Here is a 24,893-nt window from a genome sequence, read left to right on the forward strand (position 1 = left end):
GTTTTTGACGAACGCCAACTTCTCTCCTTCTGCAAAAACTTATTATTCCTTTTCAGCCTTCTTGAACTGTCCTTTTTCTCTCCCTCTCTCTTGTTCGCGTTCGTTGGGTCCGGGTGGGAGGGACGTTAACGAACACGTAGAATGAGGAAAATATGACCGGCCCGCGCATAGCGTGGGTGGCTGTCGCGGCGGGACCTTTTTCGCGTAAAAGTCTCTGCCCCTTTAAACCGTTTCTCGTCTACTCATACTATAGTACTAGACTACCCTTCCCAAGAAAACAAATAATTCTTTGTTTTCTGAAAATCAGTTGAAAACAATAAATTTCCGTCTATACCTGAACATACAGTTCCAGTCGAGAATCTATTCACCTTCGGCGTTCAAACAAGTCTGGAACCATTCCATTTTTTCAAACAGAATTTTCTTACTCCCGACCTAGTGTTTTACGTTAAAAATTAAAGAAAACAAGTTCTAGACTTGCGAATTTTCAAAATTTCTCATTTCATGAGGGTCGATCAAAAATTTACTTGCAGTTCGATTTTTTTCAAACTTTTGACAAATAGCGAAAATAGAACAACAACTGTCAAAATCCCTGTCGACGCGATAAAACTCTGCGTCTTTCGACGATACTCTCTAGTTTGCAATAGAGCGCAGTTATAATAAAAATCCTCGGCTAATATAAAAAATAATGTAAGATTTGATAAAATAAAGGAAAATTGACTCAAAACCGATCATCAGTACGACGAAATATTTCTTTTAAACTTCGAAAAATGATGGAAAAACAAAAAGCACTCGTTGCGAGACGCGCGATGTTCTAAAAATCTGACCAAGGTCCGAGCTGAAAATACTTTTAATTTCTGACCAGAAAGTGACCAATGTCCGATCTAAACCCCGCCATACCTTTAACATGCGGGTAAAAAGTGCCCAAATTTCAACTTCGCACCGAAACTGTTTCATCTTACAGTCAAAAGGTGGCCTAGATCCGACTCAAAGTCTGAAATCGTTCAACTTTCGGCCAGAAGGTGAACAAGATCCGATACAAACCGAATCGATGTCAACTTCCGCCCTAATGTTGCAACACGACTGCCGTGTAAGGATTCATTTTTATAGCTTGAAAGTTTTTAAAACAAGATCTCCCTGAATTTTCTCTTTGAAAACTTGCAGATCGGTAAAATAATCTACTCTCTTTATTAGTGCAAAATTTCGGAACTGTGAAAAAAAGCTGCAATTTTCCAGACATGGCTTGTGCAACAATCGTTGGCATAAACCTTAAAGTTTAATCCTCAATTCGTACTAAAATTGAAATACCGTAAATACTGTATTATAACGGCACCTGTAATAGAACGGCACCTGTATTATAAAGGCACCCCATCAATACTCAGAATTCATGAATATGAATATTACGGTGTTTTTTATTGTTTCTGATTAGAAGCAGCGTGATTGATAACGCCTTGATCGACGAAAAGAATGCCCAAATAAGGTTTTTCGTTTAAATTTAATGAGTTTTTAAAACTTCAAAATTTCTCTGGGAGGCAGTTGAAAAATATAACGGCATGCCGTTATAATACAGTATTTACGGTAATAGGAGAATAGGTGACACCAAAGCACAGTCTCAAAATTGATAAATTTCAGACTTGTCAAAAATCGGGCCGGCCCGGGCCGGGCCTCGGGCCGGGCCGGGCCGAGATTTTTCTTGACCGGGCCGGGCCGGGCCGAAATTTCTCTTGGCCCGGCCCGGCCCGGTCGGCCCGGATTCAAAAATGGGTACCCATTTTTACCAATTTTTTTTTGAAATTTTTCGAAAAAAAAGAGTAAAAATGCTTAAATTATCTTTACTATTAACAAACACCAGATTCTGTATGTTTGTCCGTATGTCGCCGATCCTACCGCCCTCCCTACTGAACCGATTTTCTTCAAATTTGGACCAAAAGATCAGAAATTTTCTCTTAATGATGCCCGTCTTTTTCTTTTTTCAAAATTCTCAAAATTACGCCTTCTGAGCCAAAAACACTGATAAAGCATAGGGGAATGAAAAACGGAAAAAGTGGCGTGAAACTGTCGGCCTAGGCGTCGTCATTTCTTTCCTTTCTTTGGCTTGCATTTCCCGTGGCCGCATGGTTAGGGTTGACGTGTCGGCGCGTCCGATCTGGCAAGTTAAGCGTCGTTGACTACAGTTACCGTAAATACTGTATTATAGCGGCATGCCGTTATATTTTTCAACTGCCTACCAGAGAAATTTTGAGGTTTTAAAAACTCATTAAAAAAAAAAAAATTAAACAAAAAACCTTTTTTGGGCATTCTTTTCGTAGATCAAGACGTTATCAATCACGCTGCTTCTAATCAGAAACAATAAAAAACACCGGGATATTTATATTTATGAATTCTGAGTATTGATGGGGTGCCGTTATAATACAGGTGCCGTTCTATTACAGGTGCCGTTATAATACAGTATTTACGGTAGTTTTAAGTTCGATCCCGGCTGACGAGAAAAGTTTTTTGAATTTTTGTTGATAGGTTCGGAAAGGTAGAAGTTTCCGAACATGTCGTTTGTTTCCAGTGAGATCTACGTTACGAACAAATGTGGACCGTTTCTTAAAAAAGGGACGACGACAAACATTTTTTGTTATCATCGGATTCAGAAAAATAATAGAGGACTGAAAACGTTTCGTTTTCTTCCAGATTGATAGGTATCACAAATAAATACGGGCAGTTTTCATGACACAGGTGGTGGATCCATATGGGTCCACATTAAAAAAGTATTGATAGCCATTTTGGGCAACATTTCCCTTCTTCTTATCACTGTTTTCGCTCCTCCCATTTTTAAAATATAATGACGAGCGGAAGCCGCGTGTAGTCCTGATATGGGCCACGTAAAATCTGTTTTTTCCAACCGCTGATAACTATAATTTTCTTTCTAACTACTAACTGTTCCCGCCGACAATTCACTGGATGCTCTTGGTGGTGTTTCTCCTGTTCCCCGTGATAACACCTCCACCTCGGACGCTGTTCCTCGACTTCGTGATAGTCTGACTTTCGGGTTGAATGGTCTAAGTCTGATGAGTACAGAAGAAGAAATAGATGAAGGTGTGTTCCATCGATGAGAATCAAATGGGAGAGTGGAGCTCGGAGAAATTGATGGGCTAGAGGACACGACACAGAGATCGGGAAAGAAAAACGGCAAGAAGAAAACGTCCGGTGAAGCTATCCGGACTTCATATTGCCAGGATTCCATAGCAAATGTTGTTGACCTGACGGCAGAAAGAGACGAGATGAATATAAGTACGGATATCGGCTCGGATTCAGATGTGAGCGTAGAATTTAACGGAATTGACGGGATCGAGGGCGTTCAGCTGATGACACAGGAGCCGGTGAAAAAAGCCGGTGAAAAATATCGACAAAAAGGAGACGTCGGGCACTGCTTTCCGGCACCCAAGATTGTCCGAATCTTTACTATCTCTGAGATTGAAAATTATGGTAAATGATAAATCAGTCCGACGATTTCTACAGTCTGACACTGAGCAGTCGACAGTCGAACTATAACAGAACCAACACCAAACGAATGGAAATCAGCAGGAAAAATGAGTCCAAAGAACAAATGAAATCTGGACGGACTTCATGATTTCCCAGGCTGCTTTCAGAAGACCCCGAAGATCTGACGGCGGGAAGAACAAGAGCCAACACCATCAGAGCATCTGTAACTCAAGTGAAAGAGGTCGAGCTCGGAAGTCGACACGTCAACGAGCTGTTTCTCCAGTAGGTGCTACTGATGCACAACCAGATCCTCACAACGTGGGAAGGATGGATCAAGTTAATCCATACTGCGAGGCGCTATATTTCACGGTTAAGTTTCACTTTCAAATGGTGAATGGGGTGTGTTTAGGAATCCGATCTGGCAAGTTAAGCAACGTTGACTGTAATCAGTTGGATGTGTCCCATGTGGAGACGTGGAGACGTGGAAGATTTTTTCTTATCGCTAGATTTAGAAAAATGGAGGATTAAGGGAACGAAATTGTATCAGAAAAGTAGAGATATCCCAATTGTGTTTTTCCGGAACGGTCTGCTCATAGCTAGAAAACTACTAACAAGTTAAGAAAAATATTACGATCAATAAGTTGGAGAGAATTCTGAGACTTCGATAGTCTCAACCGTTTGGGAAGCGCCGCAGGCGCTGTAACAAGTAGAAGGGTGGTGTAGAAAAGGAGGTTAAGTCGCCGTTAGGCGACGTGAACCGACTGGTCATACATATTCACATTTTGATTCAATTTTAAATGTTTATTCGAAAACTATACTTTTTTTTAAAAAAGTTCAAAAAAATTCAAAAAATTTCCAAAAATTTCCAATAAAAAGTTTAAAAACAAAAAATGTTTTGAAAAAATGTTTCAAAACGGGCCGAGCGGGCCGGGCCGGGCCACGGGCCGGGCCGGGCCGGGCCGGGCCGAGATTTTTCCTGATTTTGGCCCGGCCCGGCCCGTGACAAGTCTGATAAATTTTCACTGAAAACGTCGAATGCCAACAACTTTTTGGTCAATACTGGACCGTATTCAAAAACAAAACGCTGAATACTTGTACAGTAATCGAAAAATTTCAATCAAAGAGTCAAAGCAGGCAAGCTGGGTTGTGGTTGAAGTCAAATATTGTGAAAGAAAAGAGAAAAGAGTTAAAACTAGAATACAACGCTTTAAGGCTTGGAACTTATCTAATCTTCAAAACGTCTTGCAGTTTTTGACTTTCTTCGACAATGAGCACGTGCCACGTTGTCACAGAATGTCGCAGGCATAAATGCGCCGATCTGAGAGTTAAGATACTTTGCAATTGTCAAGATCGCTAGGGCGTATCCGTACAAAAAGATTCCAACTTACGACAATAAATCACTTTTTTTCCCTACAAACCTCACCAAAAATCGAGCTTGTATGACAGTCTCCGTCAACTTGACATGTGCTCAATCATCATCTGAAAACTGTTATTGTCCCTATATGGTACTATAACTACATCTCTCTTTTTTGGTCCCAACTATTTGTTTCACAGTCAATGTTTCAAAATCAATAAATCTATTAATAATGTGTACTGTGCAAACAATACAAAAATGCCTCTGGGAGAGAATAACAGGTTGGGTGAGATGGGTCAGTCGGTGTCATCAGATTCTCCAAACCTCCGTTATAGAGAATTTGTTCGTTTGTAACTCTCTGGAACGTACTGATCTACGGAAACATGGACATTCGAGTTGAATTGGGAGAACCACTCGACGAAATCATTGATGTAAGACTATTTGTAGACGGCACTTCTCTGAAAAGTTACAGACAAAATATTTTTAAAACCTTAAAATCGCATTATTTTGCATTGAAATAGTGCGATTTGAAAGAGAATTACGCATCTGTAACTTTTTAGAGAAGTTTCATACAAAACGTTTATTGAACATTTAAAAAAAACTGCCTTACAGGGTCTCGAATTTGACAATATCCCACAAAAAACGATCCCACTAGGACACCCGTTTCGATTTGGTATTCAAACAAACTCGCTCAATGAATTGGAAAACTATGATTTCTATATGTATTGGGACAGTGGAGAACGCTCAGATATCATTCGACCAGAATACCAAGATTCGCCAGGTGGAATTAAGATGTATTTCACGCTCAGTTTCAATGAAGCAACATCAGTGGAGTGTCAATTCATGCATGGAGACGATGAAATCGACGATTCATTTTTTGTAAGAAACACTTTCTTCAGAAAAAAAGCACAACATAGTTTTGCCTTTCTCCTCAATGGATTTTCAAAACAAGACTTCTAAAAACAAAAGGATTTACGTATTAAGACGCACTCTCTGACTCGTTCGAGCATCGATCAACAGACCATGTTCACCCGAAAAAAGTCGACCATCTCCGATTTGCTAATCCTTTTGATCAAAGATAGTACCAAGTGTTCTTAGCAAATCGGGGTACTTTTTGGCCAGGTCCGTCACCTGGGTAACTAGAAAAATCAAAAAATCGATATTTTTCGAAAATTTTTCCTGAAGGAGTTAGGAATGAAATCTCAACGGGAAATTAATGTAGACACTATTTTAAGTATTTTTTGTGTTCAGAACAATATTCCAGCTCAACACCTTCATAGTGAAAATTTTGAAAATGTTTGAAATTTTCGGGTGTTTTTCATGAAATCGTTTTTATCTCGGCAGGGACACGAGAAGACGGGCTTTTTTATTTTAAATTCGGAATCTACATAAAATTTGGTATTGGAAACATGCTGTCCCTACTCGTATCTCTAGACCTAAAAAAATATTTTTTGGGAAGAATGAGAAAAACTGCGATTTTAACTTTCAAGTCCTTCCAGTAAATTTATTTTGATGTTTCAAAATAATGGTTTTTAAAAATTTTTCATTCAATCATGCTATTTTTATTCAGTTCCGGTACAATTTTCAATCATACCACAAAAATTTTTTTCGAAAAAATTAAATTTTTGATTTCTGAAAATTTTCTCCCGAATTGAATCATTCCGACTGAAATGTTAAGGATAGCATTATAAAATCAGGAGAATATAACTGGAATATTCTTTAGATTCATAAAAAACTTGATTCCCACTATCGGGTCACCTGCTACTTACGTGTTCATGGTGAAATTCAGCGAAATTTTCAACTTGGGAAGTTGGTGCAACGGTACTTCATACTTGCAACGTTATTTGACAGGGAATTGCGGTGAATATGACAGGAATAGTGAGAAAACGGCAAAAATTGATAGATTCTGCAAGATTTACGAAAAATGCTTTTAAAAATTAGGACTCATAAATGTTCAATGGTCTGACCTTTTCATGGATATCAGGAAAAAACTATTCAAGTTTTTTTTGAAAATCTTGCAGAATCTATCAATTTTTGCCGTTTTCTCACTATTCCTGTCATATTCACCGCAATTCCCTGTCAAATAACGTTGCAAGTATGAAGTACCGTTGCACCAACTTCCCAAGTTGAAAATTTCGCTGAATTTCGCCATGAACACGTAAGTAGCAGGTGACCCGACAGTGGGAATCAAGTTTTTTATAAACCTAAAGAATATTCCAGTTATATTCTCCTGATTTTATAATGCTATCCTTAACATTTCAGTCGGAATGATTCAATTCGGGAGAAAATTTTCAGAAATCAAAAAAATCAATTTTTTCGAAAAACATTTTGTGGTATGATTGAAAATTGTGCCAGAACTGAATAAAAATAGCATGATTTAATGAAAAACTTTAAAAAACCATTATTTTGAAACATCAAAATAAATTTACTGGAAGGACTTGAAAGTTAAAATCGCAGTTTTTCTCATTCTTCCCAAAAAAATTTTCTTTGGGTCTAGAGATACGAGTAGGGACAGCATGTTTCCAATACCAAATTTTATGTAGATTCCGAATTTAAAATAAAAAACTTCTCGTGTCCCTGCCGAGATAAAAACGATTTCATGAAAAACACCCGAAAATTTCAAACATTTTCAAAATTTTCACTATGAAGGTGTTGAGCTGGAATATTGTTCTGAACACAAAAAATACTTAAAATAGTGTCTACATTAATTTCCCGTTGAGATTTCATTCCTAACTCCTTCAGGAAAAAATTTCGAAAAATATCGATTTTTTGATTTTTCTAGTTACCCAGGTGACGGACCTGGCCAAAAAGTACCCCGATTTGCTAAGAACACTTGGTACTATCTTTGATCTAAAGGATTGGCAAATCGGAGATGGTCGACTTTTTTCGGGTGAACATGGGTGATCGAACGAGTCAGAGAGTGCGTCATAAATACCTTGATAAGCGTTAATTACCAAAAAATACCAGTAAACGGCATCTCCTTGTTTTCATAACGCGGAGGTTTGGACTAGTGGTTAACAACCTTGTTTTTGAATCTCCTCCTCCTGAGTTCGTTTTTTTGCTGCAAAAAATTTTTTTTGTGTTCTATTTTGTTTAATTGGGAAGAGGGATTTTGAAAGGTTTTTGAGAAAACTATTTTAGATGTTAGGAAAATGTGAAAGTTAATTAAGGAAAACAATGGAACCAGCAAGTATTACTCGAGGATATTTGACTTTAGAACTCGGAAGAATAGAACTGCTACAGTATAGAACTCTACCACTGGTGTTGAAAACGCCTATCGGGCTTATGTAATATAATTTTATACAGTTTTTTGTTAACTATTAAATAGACAAAGACTATATCTCCATGAAATAAGACTTTTATCCTCGAAAATTGGTTATAATTCTACTAAAAAGTCACGAATGCAAACACGTTCCGTTCGAACTAGAATTCTATATTTTTGTAACAGTTCCATCGTGTTCCTTGCTATTTTGTAGCAGTTTTATTATTGTCTGTCCTATATTTTCACAGTTTTATTTTGTCACAGTTCTATTCTTCCGAGTTCTGAAGTCAAGTACTCCCTTAAACTCTAAGCCAATACTCTTACAGTAGCGAGCATAAGTGAGTACACCTGCATACTTTTATATGTATCTCAGCAAAAACAACTCCGTTTTCCATAAACTTTTTTTTTCAAAGATAGCTGAAGCATTCAGCAATACAAAAATCAGTTTTTCGAGATAGTTCAAATTCTGATTTTTTTTGATAATCGATTTTTCCTGATCGTGATTTGAAAATTCGAAAAAAAAACGTTTTATTTTTCTCTTGGAGTTATTGAGTTTTTGATGTCAAAATGTTGGAACATGTTCAAATAAACAAAAATTATGTTGGATCGCCATTCTACTTTCTGAGCATCGTGCCACAGCTCCAGAAGTAAAAAGTAGTGTTCTCGGGAAAATTTTTATAACTCATCAAAAAGTGCTCCAAGTTAGTCGAAACATGTACCAAAAGATGTGTTTTGAGCTTTTCTACAAACAAACATCAAAAAGTTATATTCTTAGAAAAAATAATTGTTCTAATTTTTTTTCACTCGTAAATTATTTTATTCCCATTTTTTCCTAATTTTCGATATTTTCTCGCTATAAAACGAACAAAGGATACACATATGTGTTTTATTATGTGTGATGAAGCATTTTGTATTCAGTTTGTAGGAGGTATGTTCGTTTTATAGCGAGAAAATATCGAAAATTAGGAAAAAATGGGAATAAAATAATTTGGCTCAATTGGCAAAGAATGGTCCCAACCGCAATGAACGGTCCCAAAATATAAAAGAACGGTCCCAAAGAATTGAATGGTCCCAACCGCAAAGAATGGTCCCTCAAAATTGATACGAAAAACTTTTCACCATTCTCTTAGGCTTAAGTTTCTTAGAAATTGGGAAAAACTGACAAATACGATTAATAATCGGTTTTGTCAATTTTTTCACCAATTTCTAAGAAACCTAAGCCTAAGAGAATGGTGAAAAGTTTTTCGTATCAATTTTGAAAGACCATTCTTTGCGGTTGGGACCATTTTTTGCCTATTGAGCCAATAATTTTCGAGTGAAAAAAAATTAGAAAAATTATTTTTTCTAAGAATATAACTTTTTGATGTTTGTTTGTAGAAAAGCTCAAAACACATATTTAGGTACATGTTTTGACTAATTTGGAGCACTTTTTGATGAGTTATAAAAATTTTCCCGAGAACACTACTTTTTACTTCTGGAGCTGTGGCACGATGCTCAGAAAGTAGAATGGCTATCCAACATAATTTTTGTTTATTTGAACATGTTCCAACATTTTGACATCAAAAACTCAATAACTCCAAGAGAAAAATAAAACGTTTTTTTTTTGAATTTTCAAATCACGATCAGGAAAAATCGATTATCAAAAAAAATCAGAATTTGAACTATCTCGAAAAACTGATTTTTGTATTGCTGAATGTTTCAGCTATCTTTGAAAAAAGTCTATGCAAAACGGACTTGTTTTTGCTGAGATACATATGAAAGTATGCAGGTGTACTCACTTATGCTCGCTACTGTAGCATCTAGAAACGAGCAACTTGAATTTTTCATTGACCTGAATGTAGTATCACATCTCATCGCAACTAAATAGAAAAATTTTTTTAGTTGCGTAGAAATGTATAGCATTCTTCATTTTGGGTTTATCAAGAAGTTTTCCATTACGACTTGTTACAGTTGTCCTTCGCCCCGTCTGGACGGTTGATGCACGAAGGAGTGGAAGCGCACCGTCAGCCCATTAAATTTTGGTTCTTGTACGATCAAAATACCATCTCGAATAGAATCTCCGTTTCGCTCTCCGTTGCCAGCAGGATTAAAACCCGTATGATCACACCAACCATCCGCAACAACGGTGAAATTCAATTTGACTATTCCATTGAGGTCATCAGAGAGCATGTCATTCATATGGTTTTCCAGTTCAACGCCCGACGTGTTCGACATCATCAAACATTTCAAGTGAGTAAAATCTTCATGTCATCGAGTTCAACAAGGCTACCGTATGATAATGTATTAGAAGCTTGGAAAGTGACGATGTACAGTAGCGGTCATAGGTGAGCATACCTGTGTACTTTTATATGTATCTCAGCAAAAACAAGTCCGTTTTGCATAGACTTTTTTCAAAGTTAGCTGAAACATTCAGCAATACAAAAATCAATTTTTTGAAATAGCTCCAATTCTGATCTTTTTCGGAAATCGATTTTTCCTGATCATGATTTGAAAATTTGAAAAAAAAAACGTTTTATTTTTCTCTTGGAGTTATTGAGTTTTTGATGTCAAAATGTTGGAACATGTTCAAATAAACAAAAAATCATGTCGAATTGTCATTCTACTTCCTGAGTATCGTGCCACAGCTCCAGGATTCAAAAGTACTGTTCTCGGGAAAATCATCATAACTCATCAACAAATGATCAAAATTAGTCGAAACTTGTACCAAAAGATGTGTTTTGAGCTTTTCTACAAACAAACATCAAAAAGTTATATTCTTAGAAAAAGTAATTTTTCTAATATTTTTCACTCAAACATTTTTTGATTCTCATTTTTCTCTGTCTCTGATATTTTCTGGCTATGAAAATATCGTAAATTGAGAAAAAAATGGGAATCAAAAAATTTTGGAGTAAAAAAAATTAGAAAAATTACTGTTTTCTAAAAATGTAATTTTTTAATGGCAGTTTGTATAAAAACTAAACACACATCTTTTGGTACAAGTTTCGACTAATTTTGATCATTTGTTGATGAGTTATGATGATTTTCCCGAGGACAGTACTTTTGAATCCTGGAGCTGTGGCACAATGAGTGCCGATTCAACATATTTTTTTGTTTACTTAGATGTTTTTCAACATTTTGACATCAAAAACTTAATAACTCCAAGAGAAAGAAAGAAGTTTTTTCGAATTTTCCAATCATGATCAGGAAAAATCGATAATCGAAAAAATCAGAAACGGAATTATTTCAAAAAACTTATTTTCTTGTTATTGGATACTTCAGCTATCTTTCTTTTTTAGGTTTATGCAAAACGGACACGATTCAGAAGAGTTACACATGAAAGTATAAAAGTGTACTCAATTATGCTCACTACGAGTAAATGACTTTTTTTTAAATTTGTTTTAATGAACAATGACTTATTTAGTATTCTGTTTATTTCAGTTAGAAGTTGACTACAAATCGTTCACAGAAGATTCCAAATTGAAATATGAAACAGAAGAAGTCAGGGATTGATAAGAATGTGCATCGATGTTTCTGTACCTATATATTTGATTTTATTTATTTTAAAGTGACTGTCGTCCTCCTGTCTCCTCAGCGAGCAGTCGTATTCCTTCCCGTCTCATATTGATTTTTTTCCTCCCTTCGTTAACCCTGTAAATCTATACTCTATCTCTCCACTATATTCTATCAAATATAAAAATTCAGCTCTCTATCACATATCGAACTTATTTACATACTAACGATGGAGGTAGGCACATATGACAAGGAAATTCAGGGTCAAACTCGCGAACGTTGTCAAAAACGTACAATTCGCGATTCACCCAATATCGATCGAAAAAGGGCTAAATCTGCTTCCAACTCCATTGATATAACTGGCGGATTTAATCGACTGGAAACATCGGATAACTCTAAATTGATGGATTTCTCTAGAATTTTTAACAACGAATCTATAAATCTTGAAACTCCGAAGGACGTGATCGAAGTGATTAAGGGTATGGCGAGTGCGCTAACCCTTATTCACAACCAAAATCAAACTTTGATATCCCAGGACAAAACATTGAGCGATAAAGTGGTGTCGTTGGAATTATTGGTGGGAAGTATGGTCGAGAAAATGCCGGCTCCATCCTCTGTGAGAAAGATGAATGATGCTCTGCCTACGGTGCAACAATCCAAAATCGTACTCTAATGCTGCCTCGAAAAACCTTCCGAAAAAAACGTCTTCAAAATCTGGTCCGACCAAATCGCGAGAAGCAAAAATGTTGACCCACAACGTTCCGCCTACCACAATTGCATGAGATACATATGAATTTCATCATACGCGGCTCAAAGCCCTTTTGAGGATCAAACGCGGATGAGATGCGGGCGTCCTCATTTTTGAGGGAATCTCAGAAGTGCCGAGGATGAAACGAGGATCAAATGCGGATGAGTTGGCACTCATTCATTTTCAATTTTTATTTCATTTATTTCAATTTTTTCGTTTTTCGTGTAACATTTTTCGCTTTCTCATCAAAATAAATGAATTTCAGTGAACTAAATTCAAAAAAACGTCTACCAATTGGTCTGAATCGAGGAACTACGTTATTCAAAAGGCATACGGGTGAGTTTTGTTTCGAAAATTGAAAAATTGGCTGTCCTTTTTTTTCAGAAGAATGTTCAATGTTGGGATTCCGGCCAGCGCATTCCTAGATGTTTCCCTGTATTTCCACAACTGTAAGTTCTTCTGAGTAACACAAGAACTCCGCAATTTTGAAACTACTTTTTTAAGTTGGAAATTGAAAAACCGAAAATTTTATTGATAAATTTTAACAATTCTTTTGTAAATTTTTGAAAATTTCAACTAAAATTCAAATTTAATCCATTTTTTGTGTTCGCACTTCACTTTTGAGAAAAAAAAAATATTCCAAAATTACAAATCTTTGCTCTCCAAATTGAGATATTCGTTTTTTGTTTATGATATTTTTCTCAATAAGCTTGGCAACTGTACGGAAAAATTGCACATTATGAGTATCAGCAATAATAGTTATCAATTATTTTTTTAGATCGTCGTCGACATGTGGATCGTGCCCCGGAAACAGACCGAGCAGCAACATCCGAAACAAAAATGACAATTATTCGACTTTGCAACAAATTTTCTAAATTTTTCGGTGTTTTTTTCTTAACTTTGAATAAAATAAATATTGATATAAATTTATACAATCGTTTGTTGCTTCATAACTATTTACAATTAGAAAGCGCCAGAAAATTCTGATCCGGGGAACCCCTGCCCAAATTTTCTGCTGCCGACCGCCGAGGATCAAGTCTGACCCAAACTAGGACCAAATTTGATGTCTTTTTTGGTATCGTTTTGACGCCGAGTGTTCATCCGCGTTTGGACCAAATTTCATCCGGAGCGGTTTGCCTGTGTGGTGGTGAGTTCGTTCTCTCCAGGTCGGAAAATTTTTTTGTTTTTTGTTTTGAAAACAACGGAATTGACTTTCCGTGTGCCTTGAGATTTCTCTATAAATTTGCACCCCGATTGTTTTCTCTTTTGAATGATAATAATAAAAAAGTGCAAAACTCCCGAAAAAAGAATACTACTAACAAGGGAACCTTTTAGGTGGTACCTAATGCCATCAAAAACGACCTATACAGGGTGAAAGAGCATGTTTCAAAACCTATAAATCAACTTTCAAAAGTTGCTTACGTGACCTGTAAGTGTCTGAAATTGCCATCTGAAAATTGACCATTTTTACCATTGATTTGCTGCATTTCGCTCTCTCGCCTCCTCCAAATCCTATCACGTTTGTAACAAACTGCGGCGGCACTTTAAAAACGTGTTCGAGTGGCGCAGGTGGTTAGCGTCTACGGGGAGGAAAATTTTGGGCTGGTTCGACCCCTTCGCCATTTTTTTTTGTGTGATTTCTTTTTTTCCAGTTTTTTTCATTGGTTTTTGGAAGCTATCATAAAAGTCTTTTTTGTACCACCATCAACGTGATACCCTTCTGAATCCCTTTCAATTGGTGATTATAAGAGTGATCTGCCGGTTGGCAGATGGAGGTGGGGGTATTTGAGTTTAGAACTCGGAAGAATAGAACTGTGACAAAATAAAACTGTGAAAATATAGAACAGGATAAAATAGAACTGAACAAAGTGGAACTACGAAAAAATGGAACTGCTACGAAACAGAACTCGACAAAATAGAACTGAACACAATGGGACTGTTACAAAATAGAACTGTTACAAAATAGAACTCCAGTTCGAATTGAGCGCGTTTGCATTTTTTGCAATAATTCAATTTATTTTTTGCATTACTTCAATTTTTCATCGAATAATTGTTAAAATTGAAAAAAAAGTCGTTATAATTCTTCTAAAAAGTCACGAATGCAAACGCGCTCCATATGAACTAGAGTTCTATTTTGTAACAGTTCTATTTTGTAGCAGTTCCATTGCGTTCAGTTCTATTTTGTTGAGTTCTGTTTTGTAGCATTTCTAACTTTCACTGTTCCTGTTTGTAACAGTTCTATCTTTTCCTGTTCTATATTTTCACAGTTTTATTTTGTCGCAGTTCTATCTTTCCGAGTTCTAAACTCAAATACCCCCATGGAGGTGCCGCCAAACTTATATCGATGTTCTAAAAAGTTCAACTTTGAATACCTATCTTATTTCGATACTTTGGAAGCCTACGGACTTGAGTCATTAGAACTCCGCCGTCTAATTATTGATCTTGTCTATCTATACAAAATACTTGTATCCAATGAGTTTTACTCCCCTAATCATGTTTATACCTCTTTTACCCATTTTCAGTCCTTAAGACGCCATTCCTATCATATCAAATCCATCTTATCTAACAGAACCAAATTCGGTTCCCAGTATTTACCGAACCGGTTGTTGTCCTGTTGGAATTCACTCCCCGTGCATGTTTTTCCTGTCAAATCTTCCTCTCTGTGTTTTAAGAATAATGTCAAACGGTTAGATCTGTCCAAGTATCTCACTCTCAACATTTCTACTTACTAGTCTCCCCCCCCCTCTCTCTTTTGACCTATTCCCGAGGTAGCAAAAAAAGGGCAAAAACTATTTTTCCTTTTAATACTTCCAAAGGGAAAATAGTTTCCATCCTAATTTTGCGTCCTCCAGAAGAGGCCCGACAAATTGTTTATATATTGTAATTCACTTCCGTTGTATCAGTGGCTCTTTGCTCTTCATCACGAATCAAAATAAATAAATACAAATACAAGTGGGACCAGTGTTACAAAAAAATCAGATTTTTACTCGACTAAGAATTTTGAGCAAAAGATAAAAGTATCTTGGAGAAACAGGCCTAGAACGAGTTATATCCTCAAAGTGTTGAAAAAGTTATCGTTGAAAAATAAGTTGACGACAGGTAGAGCTTGGAATCCTTGTTTTAGTGCGTATCGTAGATGTATGTAAGAAAGAGAATGTCAAAAATCGGTGACACCGGGGTGGAATCCAACCACCGTCTGCAGATTAAGCCTCCGCAGCACTACCACTGTGCTACCGGTGCGCCCGAAATTCGACTCTCTTTTTCTTTACATTAACATTTATTTTGAGGTTTTTTTCTTAGGTCCTAAATTCTTAGTCGCGTAAAAAACTGATTTTTTGTAATACCCGTTTCCCACCTTTTCCTTATTTTAAATGTTGTTCTAAAACTATACCAAAAAATATTCACAACTTTCATATACTGGCTGTCTATGTTCTTATCAAAACGAAACACTAAAAAAAAGTTCTCAACAAGGCGGGAATGAACTCTCATTCGCAAGCCATCCATGTACACCCACAGGTAAAGAGCGATGCGTGAACCCATATGCGTCCATATCGAGTATGTGTCCACATCGCATCTACATTTAGGCCGCGGATCGCGCGTAGGTCAAATATGGAAAAGAGGAATGTCGGTCCATTTCGAATTTTCGAAGATCGTGCGTGCTTCCATGTCGCATCCATATTAGATCCACGCCTAATCTGATTTTCCAATGATAATCTAATATACCGCCGTGTTGTTTACCATAAATCGAGGCCAATTATTTTTAGGAGTTTGCGCATAATTAATTTAAAATAAAAGGTGAGTGGAAACGGAGAACATTTGGTAGACAAGTTGAACGAGAATGGAAAAACAATAGTAAGAATAGAACCCACCCAGTATCAGTTTTTGTAGACATAAAATAGAGGGGGCTCAGTGCTAAAAGTAAATGTCACCATGGATCCATCAGACATACTCACAGATTCCAACCGCGATCCGCATAATGGATTCATCGCGCTTTACCTGTGTCACCACACCATCCACGCGCTGCCGGCCGCTCTTGAGAGTGCAGTCAAGAAAAACCGAGTCGTATTCTTTTCTCAACGCTATTTACCAATAAAATCGGTATCGTCTCCTGAAAACTTCAAAATAGTTATTCAACTAGCTAAAATGCACAATAAACCCAAGAAAACTATAAAAATGGTATAAATACCAAAAAGGTAAATTAACGGAGCACCTAACGTGCCTCCGCCAGCGCCTAAGAGTGCCGAAATTCTCCATTTCAAAAGCGAAATTGACAAAAAAAGCGACAAGAAATGCGCGCGAGCCCGTAGGTCAACGCGGCAACACAGTGACATACGGAGTGAGTATAGAAACTCAAGCGATGTTAAAGAAACGTTGCACACGGTGCCAACCGTACAACTCAATCCGAAACCACTTTTTGAATTTTGCTGATATTTGGCAGAACAAGTCGATGCAAACTGTGCCGATTCTTCGGAATGCTATGGGTGGAGGAAAAAGCAGGTTGATCCAGGGTGCCATCACTCCCTTTAAACTACGCGTCGGAGATGGGCCATTCAGACTTTGGCAGGTAGGGATGAATGAGAACTTTTCTCAAAAAATTAGTAAAAAATTAGCCAAAATGGGAAGAAGTTGAGGTTCCGTCTAGCTACGTGGCCAGGCAAAACTAAAAAAATATATCCTAAATTTTTATTTTTTGTTATCGAAAATATTATTTTCTGCTATTTTTATTTTTCTACCAACTTTTGTTCTTTTCTATCAACACTGTTGAAAATATCCTGAACATTTGAAAAATCAAGTCGCTTTTCTGATAGTGAGCCACCGCGCAAATTTTTTCGACCATTACTCTGGCCAAACTTTCCGTCACTCGCTCTTAGTGAGTTCTGGAGTAAAAAAAACTCTTTCAACACGGGGTGTCTTGGGAACGCATACAATATGAACACATCAGAACAGATTTTAATACACATTTAATTTAACTTATAATTATTGATTAAGAAAAACGGGATTCAATAAAAATTCCAAAGTAACCTTAAAGATTGTAGAGACGTCGAACGCCATAAAAAGATGTTCAAAAAATACATAGAAAGAAAAATGGAAAAGTTAGAAAAATATTTGCTGATTCGACCTCTCCATAGAATGGTAACGCGTTGGAAATGGTGTGTGCCATACAAAAAACAAAAATTTGTTCGAGAACACTTTGACTGTCGCCAACAACCCATCTGACTCCCGTTCGATGTCATACCCTTCCGAACAGTCGAGCCATTCATCAGTTGGAGAAATTGTGTCGTAGCCACGGATTCTGTGAAAAAAAAAACTATTCAACAGGTATCTATATCACGCTTTAAAGGGGAACACCGGTATTCAAAGGTTGAAATTTTTTATATGAATCGACTCATAATTTTGCGGAAAAGAGAAAAGTCTCTTGGAGCCAGGTTCGAAAATTACCCTAAAAGTCATGAGGCTATTGAACGCATTAATTTTTTTCAAATTTTGAAATTTTGAAATTTGGCATGTAATGAAAAAATTCCATGCGAGAGACCCTTTTTTTGGGCACTTTGAACCCTCACAACTCGTTTAGGCTCATTTTCAGACCTGACTCCAAGAGATTTTTCTCTTTTTTACAAAATTCTAACAAGGGAACCCCATGACCATGCAAATGCTTTTTTGGCTGAAACTTTCAGGATAGGTTAACAATGGTCTGAAAAGACGTTCCTGAGATTTTTGAAATTTATTTTAATTCAATCAGAAGCACTTTAAAATTGACGTTCGAAAATGCAAAAAAAAATTTCGAGGAGAGGAACCGTACCCATCACCTCCCCAACACCGCACCCCCTCACTACTACTGCGCCATTTTCGCTGCCAGGCCCGGTCCGCCCGGATATGAATTGTTGAACTTTTTCCACTACAATTTTTGTCAAAAAATTTATTTTCTGAAAATTTTTCATATTTTTCCTCAAGTATATTTTCCAACAACCTTCGAAACCTACAAAAAATTGCTCTTAAGAAATATTTTTCAAAAAATATCGGGAAATTTTCGAAAAAAAAATTTGAATTTTTTTCAGTACTGAACTTCCGGGCCGACCGGGCCGGGCCGGGCCCCAGAAATTTCAATTCCGGCCCGGCCCGTTGCAAGTCTGGTAAAAAGAGGGATGCCGCGAGGACAAAATGAGGCTTGGATTTCCAGAATTTTCAGATCGCGAGTTCTAGAAAATGAGAAGAACTCTGCAAATTCTGACAACGCCATTCAATTCAGCACATTCGAAAGTATATGTATGAAAAGTTTCATCAAATTCCCAACCGGTGTTTGAAAAAGGTTCCCTTGTGAGATTTTTGAAATCCGCCCGACACATTCAGCCGAGTTATGAGCTCTCAAATTTTTGCCCTGATTTAACACAGGAAGCCTCATTTTCTCGCTTGGAAACAGTTCCCAAAATATGTCTGCCCTCTAGTTCCCTTGTTTTCGTCTGTCCGGCTGGTCGAGTGATGTGCGCTGGGCTGATCAAAGTGTTGGGGGTTCGCTCCCGCTTTTGGTTTTCATTTTTTGTTTTTCTTGAAAACGCGTTTCTCACTTGTTTGGACATTTTGGTGTCTTCTTTTTGTTGTTTTCTAGTTCAAAATATCACAACAATTCATTTTTCGAAGTTTCAAAAAGTTTTATTTTTTCACAAAAACTCGAATTGGGCTGACCTTTCGGACGCATGATTTACGAGTTTTTGTAAAAAAAAATTAAAAATTTTGAAACTTCGAAATATGAGTTCTTGTGATATTTTGAATTAGAAAACGAAGAAAAGAAGACAACAAAATGTCCAAAAAGGCGGTAAACGTATTAGAAAAACAAAAAAATTCAAACCAAAAGGGGAAACAAACCACCAACACTTTTATCACCATCCCAGCGCACATCACCTCGGCCAACCGGCCTGACGAAAACGAGGCAACTAGAGGGCAGACATCTTTTGGGAACTTTTTCCAAGCGATGGGTACATACTATTATAGACCCCCGTAAAATTGGGTTTAGCACCCCCAGTATAAACGTTGGAATAACCCCCCGCTCCACCACGGGTGGGTGAGATTTTAAAAACTCAACATATTGATATATCCCCCCCCCCACAGCGACTGAGTATCATAGCTGGCAGCGAATTTTTTTTTATTTTTTAAAGCTTTTGGTTTTTCAATTTTTTTCGTTTTTTTAGAATTTTAATGATAGTTTCTGAGAGTTTCTTTATATTCTTCAGAAATTAAAATGCTCTCGACGTTGACAAGTGCTGCCGAATTGGCTGGGTTAGTAAAAGATGAAGACGCGGCTCTGAAATTGCTTGTCGACGAAGGAGTGCTGACATTGGACAGAATTTGCAAAAACTGTGGTTCTCCGATGGCTCTAAGAAAGAGAAAGAATACATTTGAAGTTAGTTGACGTCACATTTTGAAAAGAAAACAAATCAGCCTTATTTTTCAGTTCAGATGTCGAAAAAGCAGAAATTCGGATTGTTCGACGGAAGGACTGAGAAAAAACTCCTGATTTTCTAATACGAGAATCCCGTTGAAAGATGCACTGATGATCATTGTGTTGTGGGTTAATAAATACACTTCGAAACAAATCGTTAAGGAGACTAAACTTTCTCCGTCTACCGTAGTGGACTTTAGAAACTATCTGCGAAATGGCTGTTCTGAGTGAGTTTTCTTCTTAAAACGTTCCCAATAAAAATGTTCGAATTTTTAGAATTGTGAAAAGGTACGAAGTCATTGGTGGCCGGGGAAAAGTTGTGCAGGTTGATGAGTCAGCAGTGCACACTCGCAAATATGGACGTGGCGAAAAACAACGAGAGCTTACATGGATATTGAGAGCCATCGAAGACGGTAGCAGAAATTGTATGATGCAAATCGTTCCTAATAGGACGAAAGCAGTAATGGTACCACTGATTAGAAGTTGGATTGATGGTCAAAGCGAGGTTCATACCGACTGCCACAAAAGTTACGGAACTTTGAGTCGATACTTCTCTGCTCATCAAACTGTTAATCACAATAAGGAATTCAAAAAAGTGATGAGTGATGGGACCATTGTGCACACAAATACCATAGAATCTCTTTGGAAAAGAGTCAAGCAGCCATTGAAAGAAGGCAATGGCACGTCGGAATCACTCCTGCCTTCTTACTTGGATGAAATCATCGTTCGTGAGCGAGAAGGGGATCGGTTCGCGTCACGAATTTGGCAATTCATTAAGGATTTCAAGCCATAATCAATTAATTTATCTATAGTTTTCTGAGATCGTGCAGGTAGCACACAACTTTTATGATTTTACGGGTTTGTATTGTGAAATTCGGTGCGAAAAAGACCCTCTTAGTGTTTTATATTGAAAAATAAATGCGTGTTTTAATGGATTTCGGTATTCGAACATCATAGAAGACAAAATTAAAAGAGGTCTGTATTGGAATCTTAAAATCATTCTACTATGTACCCCCGCATTTCAATATGAACCCCCACATTTCAATATAAACCCCCGCGCGTTACAGTATAGCCCCCCAAAATTGACGTAAAAGTGGGGGTTCATATTGTAATGTGAGCATCATTTTGATATAAGCACCCCACTGACTGAGTATCATAGTAGGCAGCCAAATCGAAAATTTATTTCACTCAAAAATAATTATTTTCTTCTGATTTTTCTTTGTTTTTTTTTTGGGTTTTCTGTGCGTTTTTCAGCAGTTTTCCACTGAAACTTTGAATCTATCTTTAGGCTAAAACAAAAATGTTGATTTATGCCGAAATTCCACCTGTTTTTCCATAATTCTTAGGCTTAGGCTGAAATCCCCGTTACATTCTATTCAACACCCCCCGGGGGTGGTATACGGGGGCGTGGATACTATAATTGAGGCCAGTTTTCCTAAATTCTTAGGCTTAGGCTGAAAATACGAAAGATTGTATTAAACACCCCCTCAACTCAGCGCCCTGGAAGTCGTGATTACCTTAAAACAAGGACGCTGTGAAGCTTGCTCTCACCCTGCCTTTAAGCTCAGCACCCTGGAAGCAGATGTTCCTTGATTCTTAGGCTTAGGCTCAAATTCCCGAGACATTCTATTAAACACCCCCCGGGGGTGGTATACCAACATGGCGTTTGCGGGGTGCTTATTGATACACGTGGGGAGTTATAATAGAAGTTTACCAGGTGTTTTGATATGAACCCCCACTTTCCACTGTGGGGGGCTTTAATGGTTTCTTTATAACCCCCCACACTTTCTGTTCCATTATGCACCCCCGCAGTTATAACACCCCCCCCCCCCCCACTTTTCTGTTGGTGGGGGGTGTATTCCAACATGCGGGGAAGCTATCGGTGTGGGGGGTATAACCAAATTTTCCCCAAGCGAGAAAATGAGGCTTCCTGTGTTAAATCAGAGCGAAACTTTGAGAGGTCATAACTCGGCTGAATGTGTCGGGCGGATTTCAAAAATCTCAGGAACGTCTTTTCAGACCATTGTTAACCTATCCTGAAAGTTTCAGCCAAAAAAGCATTTGCATGGTCATGGGGTTCCCTTGTAAGTAGATTCATATAAACATTTCAATTTTTGGAACACCGGTGTCCTCCTTTAACTCACGGTGAACTATAATCATATCTCCTCGCTCTCTGTTCCGGATCCCACTTCTTCGTTGCAATCCCATCGACAACATTTTCTCCGAAAGGGCTATGACATAATGTTATTATCATCGTCTGAGTTCTCTTTTCATCTCCATTACACCATTTCTTCAAAAACCGATTGAGATCCATATCGCTGAATGTTGCCATACGAAAAAACGCGTTTTCTCCTTTAAAATCCAGCAAATCCTCCCCACGGAGAAAACGGTAAACATGTGAGACTATATTCTTAATCTTCAAGATTTTCTTAATACTCTCTGCAGCATCTCCGTTAACACCACACGAAATGGCTACACTACTCTCGACATGAAGATTCTCGAATATTTCAGAAAATTCTCTAGCTTCAATGTCTGTAGAGGAGTAAAAAACAAAGTTTTTCACGCTTGTGGTGGTCGGGAATTTATAGAAACGCCCAGATTCGATTCTCACTTCTTTGTGGAATGGTTGGTGGAGTAGATCACAAATATATTCATGGATTGATAGCGATAGTGTCTTTGCGTATGGTTCATCAGTGTAGATAGTGGGGAGTCCGGATTCCGGGTCGAAGGATACTCTGGAAATATAATATTTCGTGGAAAAGCAATAAAATAATCTTTTCAAAACAAGATCAGGAAAAATCGATAATCAAAAAAAAATCGGCAGATCACTTCAAACAAAAAACTTTTGTTGGTTTTACTGGATATTTCAGCTATCTTTGAAAAAAAAGTTTATGCAAAACGGACTTATTTCAGCTGAGATACATATGGAAGTATGGAGGTATACTCACCCATGATCGCTACTGTATGCTTATGAGGCTATTCACATCCGAAAAAAAAACTTTTTTTCGGACGTGACTAGCCCCATTTAAAGGTGGACTAAGGTCAACTCTGATTATTTCACAGAATAATGTATGTGTACCGGTGAGTTTATTTTCATATCGATAGTTGTTTTTTATTCGGTCTGGAATCCGCTGAGAGGACATTTCGGGGGCCAAGAAATTCGACTTCACCCTTGAATTTTTTCAAATTTTGGTGCTATTTTTGCTCCTTTTTATAAATTTCTTTCTATAAATTTGCTAGTAAACGATATAAATTGATAGGAAAACTACAAAAACGGTAGAAAAAAACGACAAAACCCTGAAAAAACAACACTTTCAAAAACGTTCTAGAATGTTCCATGGCCACAGAAGTGCCCCAACTGTTTTGCCGCTCGTTCTTAGATGGGTTTGAACCGAATTAAAAAATTCTTTTGATATGAAAATGAAGTCACGGAAATGGACAAATGAACTAACAGCAGGTCGAATTTCTGGGCCATAACGTCAATTTTCACCGGTCACCAAAATGCCCAAACTCACCGGCAATCGCTCTTAGCTGGTTTCTGACCGAATTTTAAAATTTCTTCGATATGAAAATGAACTCACAGACACACATACATTATTCTATGAAAATACCAAAGTTGACCTTAGTCCACCTTTAACAATTTCACCATAATTTGATTTAACCATACCTGAACTTTTTCGCTTCCTTATTTTCCAACTTCATCGTAACTTCAAAATAAGGACGGTCCAATGGCACCACTCCATCATCAGAATATTCCAGAATATGCTCCTCCCCTCCGACACCTTGACCAATGAAACTATGTATATCATCAACCCACCCAAAATCAATAAGCATTCCGTATAAATTCACTGGGATTTGGCAACATTTAATGGCATTTTGAGTTTGTTTAGAGCACAGTGATACAAAAAAAAGTTCTCGAATTTTCATAAAACTAAATACTTTTTGAAGTGGGAGAAATGGAAGGTGGAGGAACGGCATTAGTTGGAAATGGTGGTGGGGGAGGTTTGAGAATGCCAGGGACCAACCTGTGAGAAGAAAATCAATAATGAGTATAGGTACAGTACGCGCAATGCAAGTGCGCTCTATTGAAATTTTTCGAAACAAACCATTCATTGTGTTTCTTGGGTGTCAGATGCGTATTTTTTAGAGAGGAAAAGTGTTTAACAAGGTTGAACTCATAGAAACTTCTGAAAATTGCTGAAACCATTGATACAATAATGAAAAATATCGTTTATTTGAGTTATTAAAAAGCATAAGGTGACTTAAACCATTTTGAATCGATTTTCAGTTCATCTTCATATTGATAACCAGGTGGTTTCTCGAAATCTATAATTCCCATCCTTCGATTGATAATGACACGGTGCACAATTCCAGAATACTCATCGTAGTCCGATTCATGCATTATGTGCTCTCGGAGCAAGTAAACTTTTGCTTTGATAACCGCGATGAGGTGAATTGATAGGAAGAAGGAGAGGACAAGAAACATCAGACACTCGGGCCAATATACCTGAAATTTAGTTTCTTATTAAGGAAGGCACCCAGGTGACCGTGGAGTTATGCAGGGCTGGGAAATTCGGGACCGGGCCTACAGAACAATTTTCCTCAGCCCGGCCCGGCTCGGCCCGGCTCCTGTGGAAATTTGAATTTTTTTGGAAAAAAAATAGATTCTTTTTTGCGAAAGTGTCAAATTTTTGACTATGTTTTGGAATATCGATAAAAACTGAAGTGCACGAGAATTTTGGAGCATTTGGATTATTTTTTTTTAACTGTGCACATTTTTTGAATCCGGGCCGGCAAAAAATTTCTGTCAGCCCGGCCCGGGATTTCCCAACCCTGGAGTTATGGAACGTGACCTATATCATTGGAAAGCTGAGAAAACGCTGATTCCAAATATATATTCAGTTCTTGCCCCCGAGTCCTGGTATTCAAGAAAAACAAGGTCAAAGTTCCGAAAAATGACAAATCATTACCTTTCTGAGACTCCAAACTTTGACCTTGTTTTTCTCGAATACCAGGTCTCGAGGGCAAAAACTGAATATATACTTGGAATCAGCGTTTTCTCAGCTTTCCAATGATATAGGTCACGTCCCATAACTCCACGGTCCCCTGGTGGCCTTCCCTAGTTGAATTGCCGATG

The 24,893-nt window shown here is 37.6% G+C and overlaps 5 protein-coding genes across 5 annotated transcripts; 4 read left to right on the forward strand and 1 right to left on the reverse strand.

The window, feature by feature from the left end:
* Window positions 1–5,205: 5,205 nt before the first annotated feature.
* GCK72_004606 (uncharacterized protein) lies at window positions 5,206–11,573 on the forward strand (the record flags this gene model as incomplete). The annotated part of the gene is made up of 4 exons (XM_053724787.1): window positions 5,206–5,253; window positions 5,435–5,701; window positions 10,035–10,313; window positions 11,502–11,573. 4 exons carry the CDS (start codon window positions 5,206–5,208, stop codon window positions 11,571–11,573), a joined length of 666 nt encoding a protein of 221 aa, XP_053588981.1.
* A 229-nt stretch (window positions 11,574–11,802) lies between these two features.
* Window positions 11,803–12,246, forward strand: GCK72_004607 (uncharacterized protein; the record flags this gene model as incomplete). The annotated part of the gene is made up of 1 exon (XM_053724788.1): window positions 11,803–12,246. One exon carries the CDS (start codon window positions 11,803–11,805, stop codon window positions 12,244–12,246), a length of 444 nt encoding a protein of 147 aa, XP_053588982.1.
* Window positions 12,247–19,555: 7,309 nt separating this feature from the next.
* Window positions 19,556–19,839, forward strand: GCK72_004608 (uncharacterized protein; the record flags this gene model as incomplete). Its single annotated transcript, XM_053724789.1, has 2 exons — window positions 19,556–19,717; window positions 19,774–19,839. The coding sequence occupies 2 exons, from the start codon at window positions 19,556–19,558 to the stop codon at window positions 19,837–19,839; spliced, it is 228 nt and encodes a 75-aa protein (XP_053588983.1).
* A 28-nt stretch (window positions 19,840–19,867) lies between these two features.
* GCK72_004609 (uncharacterized protein) lies at window positions 19,868–20,549 on the forward strand (the record flags this gene model as incomplete). Its single annotated transcript, XM_003090000.2, has 2 exons — window positions 19,868–19,983; window positions 20,033–20,549. 2 exons carry the CDS (start codon window positions 19,868–19,870, stop codon window positions 20,547–20,549), a joined length of 633 nt encoding a protein of 210 aa, XP_003090048.2.
* A 1,347-nt stretch (window positions 20,550–21,896) lies between these two features.
* Window positions 21,897–23,590, reverse strand: GCK72_004610 (uncharacterized protein; the record flags this gene model as incomplete). Its single annotated transcript, XM_053724790.1, has 2 exons — window positions 21,897–22,491; window positions 23,424–23,590. 2 exons carry the CDS (start codon window positions 23,588–23,590, stop codon window positions 21,897–21,899), a joined length of 762 nt encoding a protein of 253 aa, XP_053588984.1.
* Between the last annotated feature and the right edge of the window lie 1,303 nt (window positions 23,591–24,893).

This window comes from Caenorhabditis remanei, chromosome II, assembly GCF_010183535.1.
Source record: "Caenorhabditis remanei strain PX506 chromosome II, whole genome shotgun sequence".
In the NCBI taxonomy this organism is placed as follows: Eukaryota; Metazoa; Nematoda; class Chromadorea; order Rhabditida; family Rhabditidae; genus Caenorhabditis; species Caenorhabditis remanei.